General features: G+C 50.8%; 1 protein-coding gene across 4 annotated transcripts in view; it reads left to right on the forward strand.

The window, feature by feature from the left end:
* The window catches only part of AKNA (AT-hook transcription factor), a 40,378-nt gene that overhangs the window by 14,700 nt on the left and 5,883 nt on the right, over positions 1-19,795 (forward strand). For 2 of the 4 annotated variants that reach the window (XM_060154525.1, XM_060154527.1), the window contains exons 7-19: positions 2,750-2,809; positions 4,823-4,950; positions 5,424-5,631; positions 6,913-7,067; positions 7,168-7,344; positions 8,180-8,426; positions 9,315-9,421; positions 10,052-10,263; positions 12,098-12,260; positions 15,225-15,401; positions 16,064-16,179; positions 16,840-16,986; positions 18,433-18,528. In XM_060154525.1, coding sequence (XP_060010508.1) covers positions 2,750-2,809; positions 4,823-4,950; positions 5,424-5,631; positions 6,913-7,067; positions 7,168-7,344; positions 8,180-8,426; positions 9,315-9,421; positions 10,052-10,263; positions 12,098-12,260; positions 15,225-15,401; positions 16,064-16,179; positions 16,840-16,986; positions 18,433-18,528 — 1,993 coding nt within the window. Of the gene's footprint in view, positions 1-2,749; positions 2,810-4,822; positions 4,951-5,423; positions 5,632-6,912; positions 7,068-7,167; positions 7,345-8,179; positions 8,427-9,314; positions 9,422-10,051; positions 10,264-12,097; positions 12,261-15,224; positions 15,402-16,063; positions 16,180-16,839; positions 16,987-18,432; positions 18,529-19,795 lie in introns of those variants that run through there. The other 2 variants (XM_060154526.1, XM_060154528.1) reach the window with 2 other exon arrangements.

Raw genomic sequence — 19,795 nt, forward strand, 5'->3', positions numbered from 1 at the left:
AGCCTCCTCCTTCTCACCCAGTGCTAGATTTGACTCCCTTTTTGGCGTTGTGTCTCATCAAAGTCTCTCCAGTTGTGCTTGAAACTACCTCCGGTTTCACTTCTGGGGGAGACTCCCTGCTTTTTCAGGATTCTGGAAGGGTTATGGAACCTCCGCTCTACCTTCTCCTCTTTAGGATAGATCACCTCACTTCCTTAGTTCCTTTCGTTATGGAAATCAACCCTCAGCCACTTCTCAAGGGGCCTTTATATTTTCATCCAAATAACTATGAATTGTTTGCAGGTCTGTTTATAACTATACACTTGGCCTTATTCCAAAAGTACTTTAAAGCAGCTTAGAAAATACATGCATTGTAACCACATTCTGAAAATGGAAGTGAGGAAACTGGGGCAAAGGGGAAGTAAAGATAGGAAAAAAATAAAAGGAACTTAGGGAGAAGTGAAGAAACAAAATGCTCTGCTGGACCCTGAATGCTTTATCAGATTCACATTTGGTTTTGAGCTTCCTAGCTGTCAATGCAGAAAGGGAAATGCAATACATACATCACCATGTCCATAAAACAAATTCTTTCAAAGAAACACCACCATTCTTTCTTCCCTTCCTTCCTTCCTTTCCTTCTTTCTTGTTTGTAACATCTTTATTGAGATATAATTCACATAACATACAATTCAGTCATTTAAAGTTAATGCTTCAGTGGCTTTTAGTATATTCACAGTTGCGCAGCCATCAACACCATCAAGTTTAGAACATTTTCATCACCCACTAAGGAACTGCGTATGCGTTAAGCAGTCACCCCCCCATCCCCTTCCCCCCAGGCCCCGGCAGCTGCTCATCTACTTTCTGTCTCTTTGGGTTTACCTATTTTGGACGTTTCCTATAAATGGATTCATGTAGCATTTGTCCTTTTGTGTCTGGCTTCTTTCACTTAGCATAATGTTTTCAAGGCTCATCCACGTTGTAGCAGCATGAACTTTATTCCTTTTTATCACCGCCAATCACCACCATTCTGGGTCCTGTAACTGGGGAGATGTTTCTCCTCCTTGTCCTGTGTGCTCTAAAGTAAAGCAAAGCCAAGGTCACCACATTGAGCAAAATCTGGGGCACCAGCTGACCCCTAGTGATCCAGGCTGCCCTGTCCATACAGGAGCCACTGGTCAGGTGGCTAGTGAGTACTTGACATGTGGCCACTCCAAATTGAGGCGTTCTGTAAGTGTAAAACACATACTGCCTTTCAAAGACTTTGTGCAACAAAAAGAATATAAAATTTTCAATATATTTTTTTACGTTGATTACATGTCAAAATAATATTTTAGGTTTATAAAATATATTATTAAAATTAATTCACTTGTGTCTTTTCACATTTTTAGTATGGCTCCTGGAAAGTTTTAAATTACATATGCAGCTTGCATTACATTTCTATTTTATGTTATATAAATTATATAATGTAATTATATTAGGTAAATTTCTAGGTTATATTTTGGCACTGATCTAGAGCTTTCCTAGAAATGCTAAAAATCTCCAAATTGTCTTTGCCATTTTTTTCTAATTAAAAAAATTTTTGTAACAGTAATAGATACCCATGGTAAAGACCCTCACACAGGACAAAGAATATATTCAGGGAAATCTTTTCTTCCCCTCTTGTCCTTCTGCTTCATGCAAAATGTTTAATGCACACACATGCATTTATAGAAATGGTCACATGAGTATGTACACTATAATATACCTTGACTTTTTTTTTTAATTTATTTTCAAATGTGGTGTCAGGGAGAATGTCCTGACTCAAATTTTGCAGTAATTGAATATAAACTTAATAACTTTGCTTGCAAATTTTTTTTTTTTTGCGGTACGCGGGCCTCTCACTATTGTGGCCTCTCCCGTTGCGGAGCACAGGCTCCGGACGCGCAGGCTCAGCGGCCATGGCTCACGGGCCCAGCCGCTCCGTGGCATGTGGGATCCTCCCGGACCGGGGCACGAACCCACGTCCCCTGCATCGGCAGGCGGACTCTCAACCACTGCGCCACCAGGGAAGCCCTAGCTTGACTTTTTTAACGTCCCAAATTTGAATATTTCTGGGTAGGCAGTAAATTCACTTTGTTCAAAGTTCAGAGGATACATATAGTAGGAAAACTTCCTCCCATCTTTGTACCCGCCCACCACCCAGTTCTCCTCCCTAGAAGCAATTAATATTTTAGTCTCTTGCATCCTTCTAGAGATAGTTTATAATATACCTTCTAGAGATAGTTTATAATACATAAGCAACTGTGTTTGTATTTTTCCTTCTTTGTTCTCTCCGTATCTTATACAGATGGTAGCCTACCATAAGCACTGTCCTGTACCTTGATTTGATGCTGAAAAGTAGGTCTTGGAGGCATTTACACATGAGAATACACACACGTGCCCTCATCTTCTGGATGGCTGCATACCGTTCCACAGATAGGCATTCAGACTGTTTCCTGTTGCCCCATGCCCACCACGCTGCCGTAGGTTTCATGCACAGGAGTAAGTGCGCTTTGCTGTCAATAAATTCCTGGAGGTTCCACGTTGATTCTTCCCAAGGCTGCCGTGGCTCAGGCCAGTGGTGGAGCTTTTCTGGCACCCGCCTCTCCGTGCTTGTCAGAAAACCCACATCCCAAGGCAGGGCCCAGCTCTCCGCACCAAAGTGTGACTGTGGCGAAGTGTGGGAGTCTGTAGGACTTACCTTCTGAGTCTGGATTAATGGAGCGTGTTTCCTTCCCTTTCCAATTCCCAGGTGGAGTCCTTTGTAGAACTGCTGCAAGCAGGACAGCTGACACCCCAGGACCAGCTCAAGGTACTGCCCACTTCAAGAGATGCCCTTGGAGCTGCCAAGACAGCTGCTCTGTCTCCCATGGCACAGGCTCTGAAGCCTCGTTTGCTGTAAGACAGACCAGAGAATCCCAGACATCGTGTCTCCTTTTAGAACAAACAGCCCCTGATTAGCTTTCCATGATAATGATCATTATATCACAATAGTCACCATTGATTAAGCAAAGATGCTGGTGTACCAGGCACTGTGGTAAGCCCTTGATGTACATTATTTCATTTTATCACCATAAAAACCCGGCAAGGCAATCACAGTCATCACCCCCATTTAACTGGGATGAGCTGAAGCCCAGAGAGGCAGCTGGAAGGCCACACAGCCAGTAGACGGCACAGCCCAGACCCAGGTCTGTCTGATTCCCAAGTCCGGGGTCTTAATCGTTGCCCTGCACAGCTTCCCACGGATTATATTGCCTGTCGGCAACCAGGAAAAGGCCTTTTCTTTTTATAATTTTCCTTATTATAAAAGTAATTGCTAAAATGAAAACTGGGGGGGAAAGGGAAAGAAACCCCTAATCTAACCATTATTGGCTTATTTCCTTCTGGGCTCTCGTATTTCTAGATAACTGTGGTCATATATAAAATTTAGATTTCTGATGCATCAGCCAGGGTCCCAAGAAGATGGAGCTCTCAAAGCTGCGGGTGTAGGGATCAGTGAAGGGACTGTTAGCTGGGGTGTGGGCAGCAGCCTCAGGGAGCCCGACCAGGGACAGGGAAGCCCAGGGACTAGCGCCTGCCCGGAGCAGTTCCCCCCCAGGTCTCTTTCCTCCCACCCTGTGACCTCTAATAGATGCCTCCCCTAGACAGGCCCCAGGGGAAACCAGCTGATGCCCCAGGCGCAGAGCCGGGTGGGGAGAGGAGCTGAGGGAGGGTGAGTAGGGCAAATGCAACGCACTTGGTTTGATAGTTTTTACTGTTAATGTTATGTTACTAAGCATTATGTTACTATATAGATGTTACACACATTCTCCAATTACAAAATGTGATATGGACTGTATTATCTCACTGAGTGGATGATCAAGGACCTTGAAAATCAAAACCATTCTTTTTCTTCCCCCTCTCCTGATTCCCCCTTATGCAGGGAGATTGAGAGCTGTTGGAAGATAAAGTTTGACTGGGGGCTAGACTCTAGGTTGTCCTTGGCCTCAGTCTATTGTCAGCATAGGGTGAGTGAGATGAGGATGATAAAAAGCCAGGGATAATGAGCCCACCTCCCATAGTTTTAACCTCCCATGAGTTAGCTACGACCTAGCATAATCGTTGGGACCATGAGCTCTGGAGCTAGAGGGCCTGGGTTCATATCCCGACTCTACAACTTTCTCACCCGCTGTGTGACCTTCACTGACTTAATTAATCTCTCTGTGCTGTAGTTTCATCCCGTTTAAATGGAGATGATAAATTACCCCTCTCATTAGGGTTATGTTGAGGATTAAATGCATAATGCAAAGGGCTTTAGCCAGAGCCTCAGTGCTCATAAATGTTAGTTATCATTATCAACAGTATGATGGTGATGATAATACCGTCTGTTGTGCTAATCTATAAGGATTTGGGAAAAGAACGACTAATGTTCCAAAATCCACTGTTCTGAGAATCGAGGATGAGGATCTAAGGTGTCTCAGGTACTAGGTCCTTATGGGGGTATAGTGACAGCACATTTGACACTATGACCATCATGGAACATTGGGTTCTTGTAGGTCTACCCAGGAAGGACTGGTACCCTCCGGGGCTGGTGCCAGGGCTGGTGCCAGTGCTCTAAGCCATGCCTCTGCCATACCAGTCTGATGGCAGGGAGATTGACCAGAGTGAGCAGCCTCCAGAGGGTACCAACCCCAGCCTTCCAGATATTCCGGGGCCTGGAGGCCTCCGCAGTCCCAGAGTCCCACGCTCCTCCCCTCCCCCAAAGAGCTGTCTCGTCCACTGTGTCTGCAAGGATGGAGCCCACGGGGGCTGGGCACTCAAGTCTTCCTGGCCTGTCTGGTTTCAGGTCTTCCAGCAGCTAAAGGCTGTCCACGCGGCCTTGGAGGAGGAATATCTGAAGGCCTGCAGGGAGCAACACCTGGGCCAGCAGCTTGCCGGCTCCACGGGGACGCCCGGGAGATTTGATCCCGGCAGGTACATGCTGGGGAGAGAGGCCTCCAAGGACAGAAGGGTCAGGCCCTGGGTTCCCACCAGGAGGGGGACAGTTTGTCCTCATAATTCACACACTAGGGGAACAGGGAGAAGTCCTATCCCAATTAACAACACGTCCAGATGGGGGATACTTGAAGGCTGAGATTTGTGTCCCTTTGGAACTCCCTTCAATGAGAAGTGACCTTGGAGATAAGAGTTATAAAGCCCCTCATTGGACAATGGGGAAACTGAGGCCAGAGGGGGCAGGGATTTACTCAAGCTCCTGCAGCCAGATGGTGGCGGAAGGGGACTCAGGCTGAGGCCTCCTTATTCCCAGCGGTGTCCACTTTCACCTTGTTGATTTTGCTCTCCACATAATCTAGATTATGATGTCAGATGCACTCTCCACGGGCATCTCTGGGGCCTCTGCTCTGAAGCACAGCCTCCCAGACCTGCCTGATGTTTCCTCGTTCCAGGGAGCTGGAGGCAGAGATATTCCAGCTGGGAATTCGCCTGGATGAGCTGAAGGACCACATAGACCAGAACCAGCAGGAACCTGAGCCAGCCGGGTCAGACTTGGCTCTGGACAGCTCCCCAGCTGTGCCCTCCCCCCTCCAGCCAACGGGCCTGCCCCCTCCTTTGGAGCAAGCCCCCACGCCCGCCATCCAGACCCTCTGCCCTGAGGTACCTCTTTGCCCAACCGTATTGGACTGTTCCTTCATTCACTGTTTTCTCCATTCATTAACTTCTTCATGACATGTCTGAGAAGTTGGTACCATGTGCCAAGACTCATGACACGTGGTGGGAATTCAGTAGAAAACAACTGAAATAATAGGTGGCCTGTACCCTCATGGAGTTTTCTGTCTAGTTGAACTAGTTACCCAGTTACTTAACTATAATTTTGATCAGTGCTCTGAAGGAGAATTATGAGGTTCTATGAGAGTAGATAACAGGGTAACATATCTGAGTTTAGGGGGTCAGAGAAACTTTCCTTGAGGAAGTAATGTTTAAATGAGATCTGAGGGTGAGTAGGAATTACTAGGTGCAGAAAAGCCATCTAGCAGGACAAACAGCCTGTGCAAAGGCCCTGTGGTTAGAGTATGGACCCTGAGGAGGGGTCTAAGAGGCAGGGGAGACAGGCAGGAGAGGGGAGGAGGCTGGGGAGGCAGGCAGGGGCCTCAGGATGTACATGTGTGGGTCACATCAAGGGGATGGTCTTAAACTCTGCTGGGTTTTTCAGCAGGAGAAGATACCAGAGGATTTGCAGGTAGGTCAGAAGCGGGGAGGTGGTGGGGCAGATGGAGAGACGTGCATGGACTTGAGAGAGGTTTAGAAGGTACATTTGACTGGACTTGGATTCGTGATGAGAGGAAAGGAGCAAACGATGACCTCCAAGCTTCTAACTTTTAGTCCTGGGTGAATACGGGGACTATTCACAGAGGTGGTGACACTAGAGAAGGGCTGTACATGGAAGGGGCTTTGTAGAATTCTCTCTAGCCCACGTCACAACCCCATGAGAGACAATCATCTCGAGTGCCTCATCTTGAGGGGCTCCCCTGCTCCCATGGTGAAGGTGTTTTGAGGGGCTGGGTGTCCATGTTGGAATGGAAATCTGAGTTCAAATCTAGGCTCTGCCCCTCACTTCTGTGTGACTTTAGGCAAATCATTTGAGCCTCAGTTACCTGTCTGTGAAATGGGTTGTAATAACCTAGGTACTGGTGGGATTGTTGTGAAGTGATGTCTGTACAGCGCCTGGCACGTAGCAGGGGCTCCGTCAATGGCAGTCAGTGTCAAAGGTCGCGTGACCCAGTCCCTACTTGTGCACACGTAAAAGGATGATAGGTTAGTGAACCTAACCCATTTCTTACTCTTTGGCACCCAGCATGAGCCTGGCATAAGGTGGGTCCTTAAAAGATGGTCTCAGATGTCTGCTGAATCTCTGCCCCTCCTCCTTTCTGGCCCCAGCTCGACACCATCAGCGCTGGCCTCCACCCATTGCACGTGAACTTGGATCTGAGCGCTACCAGCAATGAAGTAGAGGACAGGCTGCTGGGCCTCCCGACCCCGCTCGGGCACAAGGAGCTGCGGGTGGAGCACGATTTCCACGGCCTCCTAGAGCGGTGAGTGCCCACCAGGAGTGAGGCCAGGGTGGTGGGTCCAGCAGTGGGACCTTGCTGGCCCTGCTGGGCAGAAGTCACGCCCCTCTGTGTTCTTCTGCAGGTACCTCAGTGTGAAGTCTCTCCCAGAAGCCCTGAGGCTGGAGGAGGAGGGGGAGGGGCAGGGCCACACCCTGGAAGTTGAGGGGCCAGCTTCAGCTCCAGGAAAAGCAGCGGCCACCAGGCTCCCCACCAGACAGCCCCCAGCACAGGCTGAGAGAAGTCACGGGGGCCCCGTCGAGTATGTCAATGAGCCTTCCCCGCTTGTCCCACACCAGCTCAGAAACCGCAGGGGTGGAAATTGTCATAGTGAGCTAGACAGTTTAGAAACGGCCTTCCTGACCTGTAGCTCAGTGTCTCTCTAAAACGTGCAACGTATACCATTGATAGCATTTGAAATGACTGGGTGTTGTGGGACGAGGTTTCTGGTAGGACGGATGCAGCATCAAATAACATTACTCTCCTTGTCAGTCTCAGACATTCCATGGACATCAAGGAGGAATCTCAGTTAGGGCTATTATGTCTTCAGTGCCTCTCTTGATCTTCCTTTAAAAAGAGAGAAAGAGAGAGAAAACAAGCAGGCCTCAGGCCCAGAGCCTTTACTAAGCAACAGGATCTATCTAGACTATGATAATATTGTTTTCATGTTCCTTGTATTTATCTGCAAAGTTAGTTTCTATCTGTAACACAAAATACCGGTCTTCTGTTTATAACAGTGACATAAAGTCTTTTTGAGTAGACTGAAAAAGTTGATGGAAGTGTCTGGAAGGGCGAAGATGGAAGACAATTCCAGAAGCCTGGGAAAGGATGCTTTAGCGCATCTCTTTCCACACTGTTTCTGCTGCACTGTATAGGGTGGGTTTTGTAGGCATCCCCATTTTACAGTTGAGAAAAATGAGGTTCAGAGAGGGGAGGTGCCTTGCCCAAGGTCACACAGCGAGAGGGTGGCAGAACCAGCGTGGGCACGCAGGGGTTCCTGACTCCAGAGCTTGTGCCCTAGACTGTGTGGCTACCGGGACAGGGCTGCCCAGCCCATGCCACGGCTCAGGGCCAGTGTGCCTCTCCTTCCCTGCCAGGGAAACCGTGGAGCAGATGGCGTCTGTGAAGCCAGCAGACTTCCACGCATCCGTGGGCAGAGACAGGCACCTGCAGGGCCTGGACAAAGCTGAGGCAGCTCCTTCAGGCCCAAGCAGGCCCCCCCCACCTCAGGGCACCAAGCCTGCGGAGTCCCACCAGAGCAGTCTGACCAGCCTAGAGGGAAGTGGCATCTCTGAGCGCCTTCCCCCGAAGTCTCCGTGCCAAGCTGGCGGGCCCCACCTGGAGGTATGCGTCTGCACGGGGCATGGGCTGAGCCTCAGGGCCATTCCCTGCATCACCCGGAGCCTCCTGCCTCCAGGCCTTTGCTCAGAATGCCTGCTACTCCTGCCCTTGCCAGTCACAGTCCTGCCCAACATTCAGAGCTTGTGCCATAGCTCCCCACACCCCCGTCCCTCCGCCAGGAGCTCCCCTTTCTCCTCTGAGAGCTTGCGATTTGCAGGAATCACAAATCACTGTGGAAATGTGACTTATGTGATGGATCCTCCCGTAGAAAAACACATGCGTATGCATGTGTACACACACACACACACACACACACACGCGCGCGCACACACACACACACCTGTAGTCCTAATGAGCCCATGGTAAGGAGTCTGTACTCGACCATGAACTCATTGAGGGCAGGCACACATGTCTCTCTGTTGGCCATCTTTGCACCTTGCATTAGATGCAGTGTGTTGGAGGTGTGCGTATTTCAAGTTTATTTTCCCAATTCATCAGGCCCGGGCATTTCTGCAGTCAGGTAGGACCAAGGTGTTCCAGGCCCAGCCCGGAAGCCGTGTGGACATGAGAATCCCATTCCCGCCACGGGACGTTTCTGCTCCTCTTTCTGTTCTCAACTCAGGATATCTCAGTATCTCTCCCAAGGGCCCTGGCTCCCACTTCTCAGGGAAGCGGGACTCACTCAGGGTCTTCTCGGGGCGTGGAGTCCCTGAGGTTGGCTGGGTGCTCGTGCTGCAGGACCCTCACCCCCTGGGCCCGGCTGCTGGGATCTGGGCCAGCCTCCCTGTCTGTGAGCCTCTGGAATGTAGGGCCCAGGCCAGGACTTGGGAAGGGTCTCCCAGTGTGCTTCAAGCACGTTTCTCCAATTTAAAGGGGCGCTGTCTCTTTCAGGAGCCCTGGATGGCATCCCCCGAGACAGACAGTGGCTTTGTGGGCTCAGAAACCAGCAGAGTGTCGCCCCTCACTCAGACCCCAGAGCACCGGTTCTCCCAGATCAGGTATCCTGGGGACCCCATCCGTGTACACACCTGAGATAGCCTGAGAGTCAGAGTGCCTGTGAGCTCAGAACAGGGACAGATGGCCTGGGCGTTCTCAGAGCCCACACTTCATCCCCCCAAGGATGGTTCATTTCCCCTATCTTATTGATAGAGGGGAACTAAGGTTCAGAAAGGGAAAGCGACTTGCCCAGTGTCACTCCGCCAATCATCGACAGACTGGGAAATAAATATTTGTTGAGCAAATGAACGATGAAATGGTGAATGAATAAGGTCTGTAGGGAGGGTGGCGTGACAGAGCCACCAGGTAGAGTGATGGTCTCCAAAGCTGGATGCAGGCCCCTCGGGCTACCCAGGGCTGCCTGGGAAGGAAGGATTACAAATTTTATTTCTTTGTATGTTATCTAAAAACTAAGTTGAGCTTTATAATTTTGTGTGAGTAGGCAGATGTACACTTCTGCAGTTTATAAAGAAAATGCATGTATAATGGGGGCGCATCCTCAGAAATACTGTACTGCCAGGGGTGCCAAGTCGCAAAGGTCAGGAGTTCATGGGTTAGCATGTGGAGGGTCTCGGCGGCTGTGGCCTCCTTCTGTGTGACCTCAGCGTGTCTCTCCCTCCATGGTCTCCCAGCACCCGAGGGACGTTAGCCCAGTCTTTCACTCCGTCTGTGCCCCGAGATGCAACTTCCCACCGCCAGACCAGGGGTCTTCCGGTACCCAGAAGAGCCTCTGAGCCCATCATACCCAGGAGCCGAGCCCAGAGGCTCCCACCTGGCCAGGACAGTCCTCTCGGGCAGAGGGCACCCAGCTTCTGCCTGGAGCGGGCACTGGCGGCTGAGATGGGTGAGTGGATGCATCTGGGTTGGCCAGAACCTGGGGGTGGTTGGATTGCATGGGTTAAAAAAAATCAAATCCGTAAGAAAACTTGCATTACCCTTTAGATGCAAAATATCTTACAGGTTCATTGTAGGAAAATTTGAAATTGCAGGTAAGGTGGACAAAAGGGAACAAAAGAAAAAACAATAAGCTAAAAACCGTCACTGCTGGCATTTTGGTGTAGAACCTGTGAGCTGTTTTCTTTGTCAGTGTGTGTGTGTTTATTTACAAATACTTAAAACGGAAATGGGATATTATACGTGAATGTTTAATAACCTCCTTTTTTTTTTTTTTTTTTTGGCTGCATCGGATCTTTGTTGCAGCACACAGCGTCTTCGTTGCGGCGTGGGCTTCTCTCTAGTTGTGACGTGCGGGTTTTCTCTCTCTAGTTGTGGTGCGCGGGTTCCAGAGCATGCGACCTCTGTAGTTTGCGGCACGCGGGCTCTCTCATTGAGGCGCACGAACTCAGTAGTTGTGGCGCGCAGGCTTAGTTGCCCCCCCCGGCATGTGGGGATCTTAGTTCCCCGACCAGGGATCGAACACACATCCCTGCACTGGAAGGTGGATTCTTTACCACTGGACCACCAGGGAAGTCCCAGTAACCTCCTTTTTTTCACTAAACACCGTGTCATGAACACTGTGTCTATAAAATCTGTGATTTCATTTTTTACCTTTAAAAAATGCTTGTGAACTTTTTATTGAAATAAAACATACAGGAAAGAATATAAATTGATGACTTTTCTCGAAGTGACCACAGACCAAGAAACTCAACACGATTAGAAGCCCAGACCCCCCTCAAGCCCTTCCCAGTCACTCCCACACCTCCCAAAGGTAACCACTGTTCTCAGATTAGCTCTGCCTCTTAAGGTTCACCATTTAAAAATTTGAAATTTAACTTTAGTTAAAAGTTTAATTAATTAAAGAGTCACATGCAGTTGTAGGAAATAATACACAGAGATCCTTCCCCCAGTTTTTCCCAATAATAATATCTTGCAAAACCATAGAGCAATGTCACAACCAGATATTGACATGGATTCAGTCAAGACACAGAACATTTCCACCGTCTCAGGGTCCCTCATGTTGCCCTTTTATAGACACAGTCACCACCTCCTTAACTCCTGGTAACTACTAATCTGTTCTCCATTTCTGTAATTTTGTCGTTTCAAGAACGTTATAGAAATGGAATCGTATAATATGTAACCTTTTGGGATTGGCTCCTTTTTCACTCAGCGTACTTTCCTGGAGACTCATCTAGATTGCTCCAGGAATCGATAGTTTGCTCCTTTATAGATGCTGATTAGTCTTCCAAGGGCTCATTGTTTTAATGCATGGGCCAGCTGAGTGGTTTGTAACCTCTGGTCACCCATGCCTTTGAGAGGCTAGTTAAAGTTTTGAATGCTCCCCCAAGAAACATGCACACAGGCAAAGGTGTGACTAATTTCAGAGGGAGGTGAGACTCCGAAGCCAGTCCCAGAGCGCCCTGGTGATGCAGAGTCTGGGGGACCTCGTGGAGGAGCAGGGGCCTCTTTGTAGGGGGAAGGCCCTGGAGACTTGGATCTGATGCCGAAATGGTGGATGGGGGAGGGAAATCTAGTTATAAACAGCTCTGCAGGCCCGCTTTGCTCCCAGCAAAACCCACATCTTCTTCCTGTTTTGAGGGTCATCGACCTCGATAGGAGCTTCATTCATGACCTCAGCCGGGCCCCATCTCTTCACCCCCAGCACCCTTCCACCCGCACAGGTTCTCTCTTCAAGGGTCCTCTCTGTGTGAACTCACTCTGACCCCTTTCTGCCTCCCTAGTGGTCCCTGGCTCAGAGTTCAAGGGCCGAAAGCAGCTTTCTGAGCAGCTCCCCCATGGCGCGACAATCAGCCCACCCCCGACCCTGGCCCCTGCAGCCGCCGCTCCACCCCATGGGCCCGCAGAGACCACCTCCACCTTCCTCCTCACCAGGACGGGGCGAGAGTAAGTTGCATACTTGGGCGCTGCGGATTCAAGCTCATCATAGAGCCGGGAAGCACGGGCTTTCTAGGGTCTCCATCCAGTGGTGGCTGTGCTGAGGCCAGACAGACCCAGGCAGCCTGCCTCCCAGCTCAGGGCTGCTCCTGTGGGATGTCATTGATCTAGATTCTGAGGACGCTTCTCCAGCTGGTGGGAAATGACCTAGAGGTTCACCTTGCTGGTGCTAAGATCCCTCTGCCTGTCCCCCAACATTTCCCTTCCAAGACAGGTCTGCACTTCCCAGGGGTGTGTTTTCTGCAGTTTACGCATTCATCGTATGAACTGAGAAGGGACAGTTTTTTCAATTTTTAATCCAAGTGCAGTTTTTCTACTGAGAAAGTTTTCTCCTTGCTTCATTAAACAGAAATGGGAAAAGAGATTAGTCAGTCCTCTTACTTCTCCTCTGAGTAGCTTTTGGCCAATAATCAATCACAGGCCTTTGTTGGGGTGGGGTGTTGGCTTCCAGGCCTGAGTTGAGTAAGTTCACTCCTGCAGTCTCCTCTGATATCTACAGGGGAATGAGAGGCTTATTTACTTACAGTATGCCAGCTCCTGGGAATACAATAGTGGGCAAGACAGTCCTTGAGCTCGTAAGGCTCACCATCTTGTAGGACGGACCAAGAAACAGGTGGTTGCACCCCCAGTATGATGGCACAGGGCTGAAGGACTGTGGGAGCACAGAGAAGGGGCATCTAGCCCAGTCAGAGGCTTCAGGGAGGGCTTCCTGGAGGAAGTGGTATCTCAGCTGAGACCGGAAGGAAGAGAGATGGAAGAATATCCCAGCAGAGGGAACAGCATGTGCAAAGGCCTAGAGGTGAGAGAGTGCCTGCCACCTTTTAGGCACCAAATGTTTATTATAGCCGGATCCTCAAGTATGAGGTGGGGTGTGAAACAACAAAAGCAGAGAGGAAGACAGGGAGACCTGGGGGAGATCTTGGAGGGCCTCAGACACATGTGGTTAGAAGTTTGGATGATGGCTCTGCTCAGGAAAGGTGCTCACTGAATATTCATGAATGTAGAAAGTCTCACCTAAGGACAATGAGGGAGGCTTTAAGCCAGGGAGAGGCGTGGTTGGGTTTACGTTTTAGAAAGAATTCTCTGACCACTGTGAGGGTGAGAATAGAGGCCAGGGGATTGCTGAGAAGCCTGCCACACCCAGGAGAGAGGTTATGGGGCCAGTGGGGAGGGAAGGGAGGTGCATTTGAAAAGAGATAATTAGGCATTGGGCCCACAGGACTTGGGAGTTGGTTAACTTTTGGGGTGTTCAGGGAAAGAGAAAGGTTTAGAATGACTCAGATTGCTGGCTGGCCAGCCAGTTGGATGCTGATGCGGAGATGGGAACCTAGGAAGGGGGAGTAAAATTGCAGGGAAAGATGACTTACAGGCGCCAGCTGGTACTCAGTCACTAAAGGGTTAGGTCAGGCAGACCGAGACCCTGGTAGAAACAAGCCAGAGAGGACAAGTGGCGCCTAACGGGGTATTCCAAATCCCAGGCTCTCATTCAGCGGCCTTTGGCTGGACAGGGAGCCAGAGCCGCCCCAGTCCTGCACCCATCACGGGGCCTCAGCCCTGCCTTTCAGGGGTTAACTGGTGACCGGAGTTCTCACTCTCCTGCAGCCGCCACCCTCATGGTTTGCCTTGGAAACCCCAACAAGCGTTGCCCTGGGAATTGCCAGGGGAACCAACTGCCCTTAGACGCACACAGCGCCAGGCCATAGCCAGAGGGAGGTCTCCTGCCTCCTCTGTGCACCCATCTGAAGGCTGATGTCTGCTGAAGCCGGCACCAGGAGACACTCCCCCAAGAGTCCAGGGGCCACCAGGCAAGAACTAAACCTGAGGGGAGCCCTCACCCCGGAAGCTGGTCCGAACAGTAGACGTGGAGCTTGCCTCAGCCTGGAGGACGGCCGTGCCCAGCCCGGGCTCTGATGCCCCGTGTGTAGGGGGGTTTGTGTGTAGCAGTGTCTGGGTAGAATTGGCTGCTGCAGTGCCAGCGACACCCTCAGAATGAGACCCTAGAGATTCAGGGACCAATCGGGGAGAAATGCAAACAGGATTTACTCCCAAGATGCTAGTGGCTCGTGAGCTACCTCGCCAGTCCCAGGTTGGGCTGTGTTTGGGGGCTTCCCCAGCATGACAGCAGCCTTGCCTCTGGCACCCCTACAGCTTCCAGCCTGCTCACGTTCAGTTGGTGATGGGAAGCACCGTGTGTCCCTCTGTCCCTTCTCCACACACACACATTTACTCTGCTCCCTCTGGGAGCCTGGAGGCCAGCTCAGTGCCATTCTCTGAGCATCTATGAGGTCTCAGGGGTGTGAGATGGGGAGGCCCACTCCTTGCCTGCCAGGGGCTCAGTGTCTGGTGGAGGAGACAGATAAACAAGCATCTTCCGCCAGGAGCAGGGAGATGGGCTTGCACAATGTAGGAGATGTTTGGGGGAACCCAGGAGGGGTGGCTGAGCAAAGGCGGGAAGGAACCAGGCCTGCATAGATAGTTAGGGTTTCTACAGACAGAGGTTGAGGAAGGGGAGGGCAGCCCGGGGGCCGAGGCAGGTCAGAATTGAAATTTTAAAGTGTACCTTGAGCCAATGCCCTCTCTTCTCTGCATCCTCATCTCTATCTTGAGAATTTGTCACTGGTGTTTCAGAATAGTTACTCAGAGGCCCTGCATGCTAGGTTGGGTAAACTTCAAAGAAGGTTCTGCTTTGCTCACCAAATGTGCAGGGAGGGGACATGAACTCAGAGGGGTGTCACGATGTGTAGCAAGAAAAGCGGACACACAGGGAAGTTGGAGAGTCCACCGACAGCAGAGTTGGACGGTGCCTGCTAGAAAAGGACGAAGACCTGGCGTCCGGGCAGCACTCAGGCGGCGGCTGCAGCCATGTTCACTGTGCATCCGTTCTTTCTCCCGTCTCCACCCCCCGCCCCCCAGCCAGGCCATCCGTGAGCTGCAAGAAGAGGTCTCCCGGCTCCGGCTCCGGCTGGAGGACAGCCTGCACCAGCACCTCCAGGGCAGCCCGAAGCGCCCAGCGTCCAACTTTGACCACCCCACCTGGGCCCGGGACCAGCCAGCTGATTCCTCAGCCACTTGGGGGTCCCATTATGGCAGGTGGGTGAACCCCAAACTCCCGCCCCTGTGCCCTGGTGGGAGCTGCAGAGGGTCAGGTTGGCCAACCTCTGGCTCTCCCCAGACATGTGGACTCAGGCACAGCCACATCCCTCTCTCGCTTATTCACTCATTCATTCACTCTTACATTTTTTTTTTTACCATGTGATATTTGATACATAGAAGAATATATTAAACATATGTGTTAATAATAAAGCATGATACAGGGAATATCCCTGAACTCATCACCCAAGTGAAGAGCTAGAACATTTTCAGGACGCTCACCCTCTCACCCACTCACTCAGCAGCTATTCACTTATGATGACTTATAAAAGCATCTTTAACTAACTAACTTCTGAGTATTTCTATTGGAGGGCACTACGTTAACATTTTTAATGGACATTGTCTCATCAGTCCTTCCAACAACCCTCTGAAGTCATTGCTCCTATTATCCCCATTTGACAGATGAGGAAACTGAGGGGCAGAGAGGCTCAGAGCCATTTTTCTATGAGTCTGACTCCAGAGTCTTTGGTCTTGACTTTCGTATTCTCCTCTTTCCTTATGTTATAAGCGTTTCTCTGGGTTGGGCTTCTCACTGATCATCTTTAAAGGCTGCATGAGACCTCATCCAGTGACGTCATCTCTCTCTCTCTCCCTTTTGCTAGTAAATCCACAGAGAGATTGTCTGGTGAGCCTGGGGGTGCAGAGCAAGCAGTCACCGCAGGAAGGAGGCAAGCCAGGTCCTCCTTGGTGCCTCGGGAGGTGCCTCGATTGTCCCTGAGTAAGTGACCACCCGCCTGGACTGATTTTTGGAGGCCACGGTCTGGGCATGCTGGCTAAGTGGTCGGGGACTACAGCAACAGCCCTAGAGGAAACTTGCAGAAGGTTTCGGGTGTCTTTTTTAGGTAGTTGTAGTGCTCTGAAATACCACGTACTTCTAATGACAGCAGCAGTATGCTATGCACGTACTGTGAGCTGCGGTTTCCGTAAGGGCTTTGTGTATGTGTATCATCTTGCTTAATCATCACTGCAAGAGGGGTCGTATTATCCACGTTCTGCAGATCAGGACACCAAAGCCCGGAAGCACAAGGGACTTGCCTGAAGGAATATGGCTCTGGAATCAGTGGCCCCAGCTCACTCCTTTCTAGCTGTGTGGCCTTGGCCAGGTTGTTCACCTGCCCTGCACAGTTAAACGGACAGCTAACAGTGCAGTGATAATAGCGTCCGCTCCTGGGGTTGCTGTGAGGGTACGTGACATGAAGCATGCCAAGCACTTAGCACAAGGCCAGGGGTCCAGATGTGTCAGCTGTGATTACTAAGGGGCAGAGCTGGGTTTAAAATCTAAGCCTGCCCCAGAGCCTGAACTCGTGATCCACCCACTCCCTAAACTATGTGACCCCCCCCACCCCCTCCCCCTCTGATGCCCCTCTTTCCACCTCAGGTTCCGAATCTGAGCCAGCCTCCCCCAGGCTGTTCTCTGAGAGGGGCAAGACCACCGAGGACAGTCCACAGGCAGCTCGGAATAGAAGGAGAGGAGTGGGTAGCACCGGTCGGCCAGAGAGGGTCACCTTCCGGGGCCAATACACAGGTGGGCCAGGAGGGGGCGCTGGGTGGGCATGGTCCCCAGGTTGGTCTCTGTCCTGAGAAGGCTCTTCCGTTTAGCCAGTGGGCCATTGAAATACTATCATTTTTTATGAGTTGTGTGATACAGAAACATCGGGGAGTATTGTCTCATTGAATCTGGGTGTGTTTGTTCATTCATTCACTCAGCAAACGGTTTCTGAGGCCTCCCCTTTGTCGGGGCCCATGCTTGGTTCTGGGGAAGCCCGTTCAGCTGGTCATTCATGAAGCAGTTTAAGGAGAGCTTGATGTTTGCAGGACCTGGGTGACAGGGTGAACACGGAATCACTCCTGGACCGCCTTAAGGTTCTGATTCCCCAGGGGGCCCCGTGTCTCACCGACTGGGTACCCGGCACGTAGTAAGGCTTGAGGTGACACATAGTAGGATTTCAGAGGGCTTACCATTAAAACAAATACGGATACGGCTCCTACTTTCATGAATCTGACTGCATAGCAGAGAAGACCAGTAACAAATAAGCAATTAGAGTAAATGTGTGAATTATAGTAAGTAAATTATAGACGTGGCTCTCACCCATACCTCACTGGGAGGGAGGGCTGTTAACCTCAGATACGATGCAGAGAAGGCAGGAAATGAGATACAATGTCTCCCAGCCGAGCAGATAGAAGCCGAGGGTTAGAAGTGAAAGCAGCAGCGCGTCCAGGGGCCCCAATGCAACACACACAGAGTATAAAGTGGGGACCCTGCACGGCAGAGGGGAGAGAAAAAAGTAATTAATCAGGCAACATTCTGAAGGTCCTATTTGAGACTCAGGGATGGACGAGGCACGGGATGGCAGGGCTGGGTGCAGTCCCAAGACCCTGTCCAACCTTCTGATAACCTTGAGCACTTGACATCTGCCAGGCGCGGGGCAGGATACCTCACGGATATGACCCCATTCAGTCCTCCAACAAGGCTATGAAACCCACAGTATGACTATCCCTATTTTCCAGCTGCTTGGAGCACAGAGAAAACACCACTGACTCTATGCCCAAGCCATTCTAATCCTAACCAGCAAGCCGGGGTATGCGGGACTAGCGTCACACTGTGTCACTGCTTGTCCTGTCTTCCTGGCCTGCTCTCCAACCCTGACTGAGCTTGCATTTGTTGGTTGCTTCTGTATATCGAGAACTAGGCAGCTGGTCCCCAAATAGGATCTGAGATGAGAGCTTATAATAAACAGACAAATAAAAGTGTTTCTATGTATATGTGTATATGTACATGCCCAATTACATAGCTACATATTTATGCACATATATCACATGTGTGTGCACGTGTGTGTGTGTGCATGAGAAAAAGATTGAGAGGGAGACTGTTAAACCATTTGGAGGAAGAGGAGAGAGATCCTTCTTCTAAATCGTCCCCCATGCTGCATCCACGCCCAACTGACACTGACTGTCATGGTTTCTTCCCCAGGCCAGGAGTACCATGTTCTGACCCCCAAGACGGTCCCAAGAGGCAGCGGCCCAGTCTCCTGTCCCCACTGCCGACCCGCTAGGACAGAGGATCCAGGTAGGGGATGGTACCTGAAGAAGCGGCCAAGGCTACGAGGCTGCAGCTTCTTGCCCTTGGCCTTGGGGGTGCAGCTGGGCCAGACATGGGCCACCCTGAGCTGTGCGCGGGTCAAGATCCAGACAAGGGAAAGAGATTTTTTTCTGGTCTTCTTAGCCGTCCCAGGGAGTCCTGCCCTCACATCTGTTCCTCCAGGTGCTTTGCCTGAAGCCACTCTCCTTCACCTTGACATAGAGAAGACATGAACATGATTCCAGAAGGTCCTGATGCGGGGAGGGGTGCAAGCAGCAGGGGGGCTGGCAGCATTGATTGTCTTATCTCCCCTCTGTCCTCCCTCCACTCCTCACTCTTTCCCCCAAACCCAAGAGTTTAGGGGAAGAATAGTGGGGAGAGAAGTGGCCTGAGAATACGGACACCAGGTTCTAGTCCCAGTTCTGCCACCGACACGCTATGTGACATTAGGCAAGTTCCTTAACGTCTCTGAGCCTCAGGTCCACATCCATAATGAGAGGTTTGGAGATGGTCTCTGAGGCCCTTTCAAGCAATAATGATGATAATGATGGGGCTGTCGTTTATTAAGCCGTTACTATATACAAGGCAACATGCTAAGGGTTGTACTAACATTAATCCTCACAACCCTATGAAGTAGGTTTTGCACATTTTATGACTATGTCCATTATATGAGTGAAGAAACTGAGGCTCCGAGAAGTTAAGTAACTTGCCCAAGGGCACACAACTTGCGAGTGGTAGAGGCAGGATTTGAACCCAGGTCTTTGTGACTCTAAAGCCCTGGCTCTTCACCACTAGATGGCTGCGCCTTTGCTAGAGTCCCAACAAGCCTACCACTCATTCATTTATTCAGCACCTTCCCATACTGGGCCCTGGGCCTTGTCCCTAACAAACTCTTCAGCTAAGCAGACGAAACAGAATGGTCAGAACTGGGGTGGGGGAGCACATAACTCAGCCCGGTGGGTGGTGGGACTTCCCAGAGGGAGTGACGCTGAGCTGAGGCCTGAATGAGAAGCAGATGGACCCTGGAATTCTCCCAGTTGTGGCGCTGAGGATTTGCACAGGAAGAGAACCAGGATGCCCACTCTCCTGCTCACTAGGCCTCCACTGACTCGCCCTGGTGCCCAGGGGCCGTTGTGGGCTGGTCCCACCTGGAGAATGGGCCTGTGTCATTGTGGAGGATGACCCGTAGGTACAAGGGCTCCAGTCGGGAGAACCAGGCTTGAGATCAGACGGAGGACCACTGCTTCCCAGCTCT

The sequence above is a fragment of the Lagenorhynchus albirostris genome, chromosome 7, assembly GCF_949774975.1.
Source record: "Lagenorhynchus albirostris chromosome 7, mLagAlb1.1, whole genome shotgun sequence".
Classification (NCBI taxonomy): domain Eukaryota; kingdom Metazoa; phylum Chordata; class Mammalia; order Artiodactyla; family Delphinidae; genus Lagenorhynchus; species Lagenorhynchus albirostris.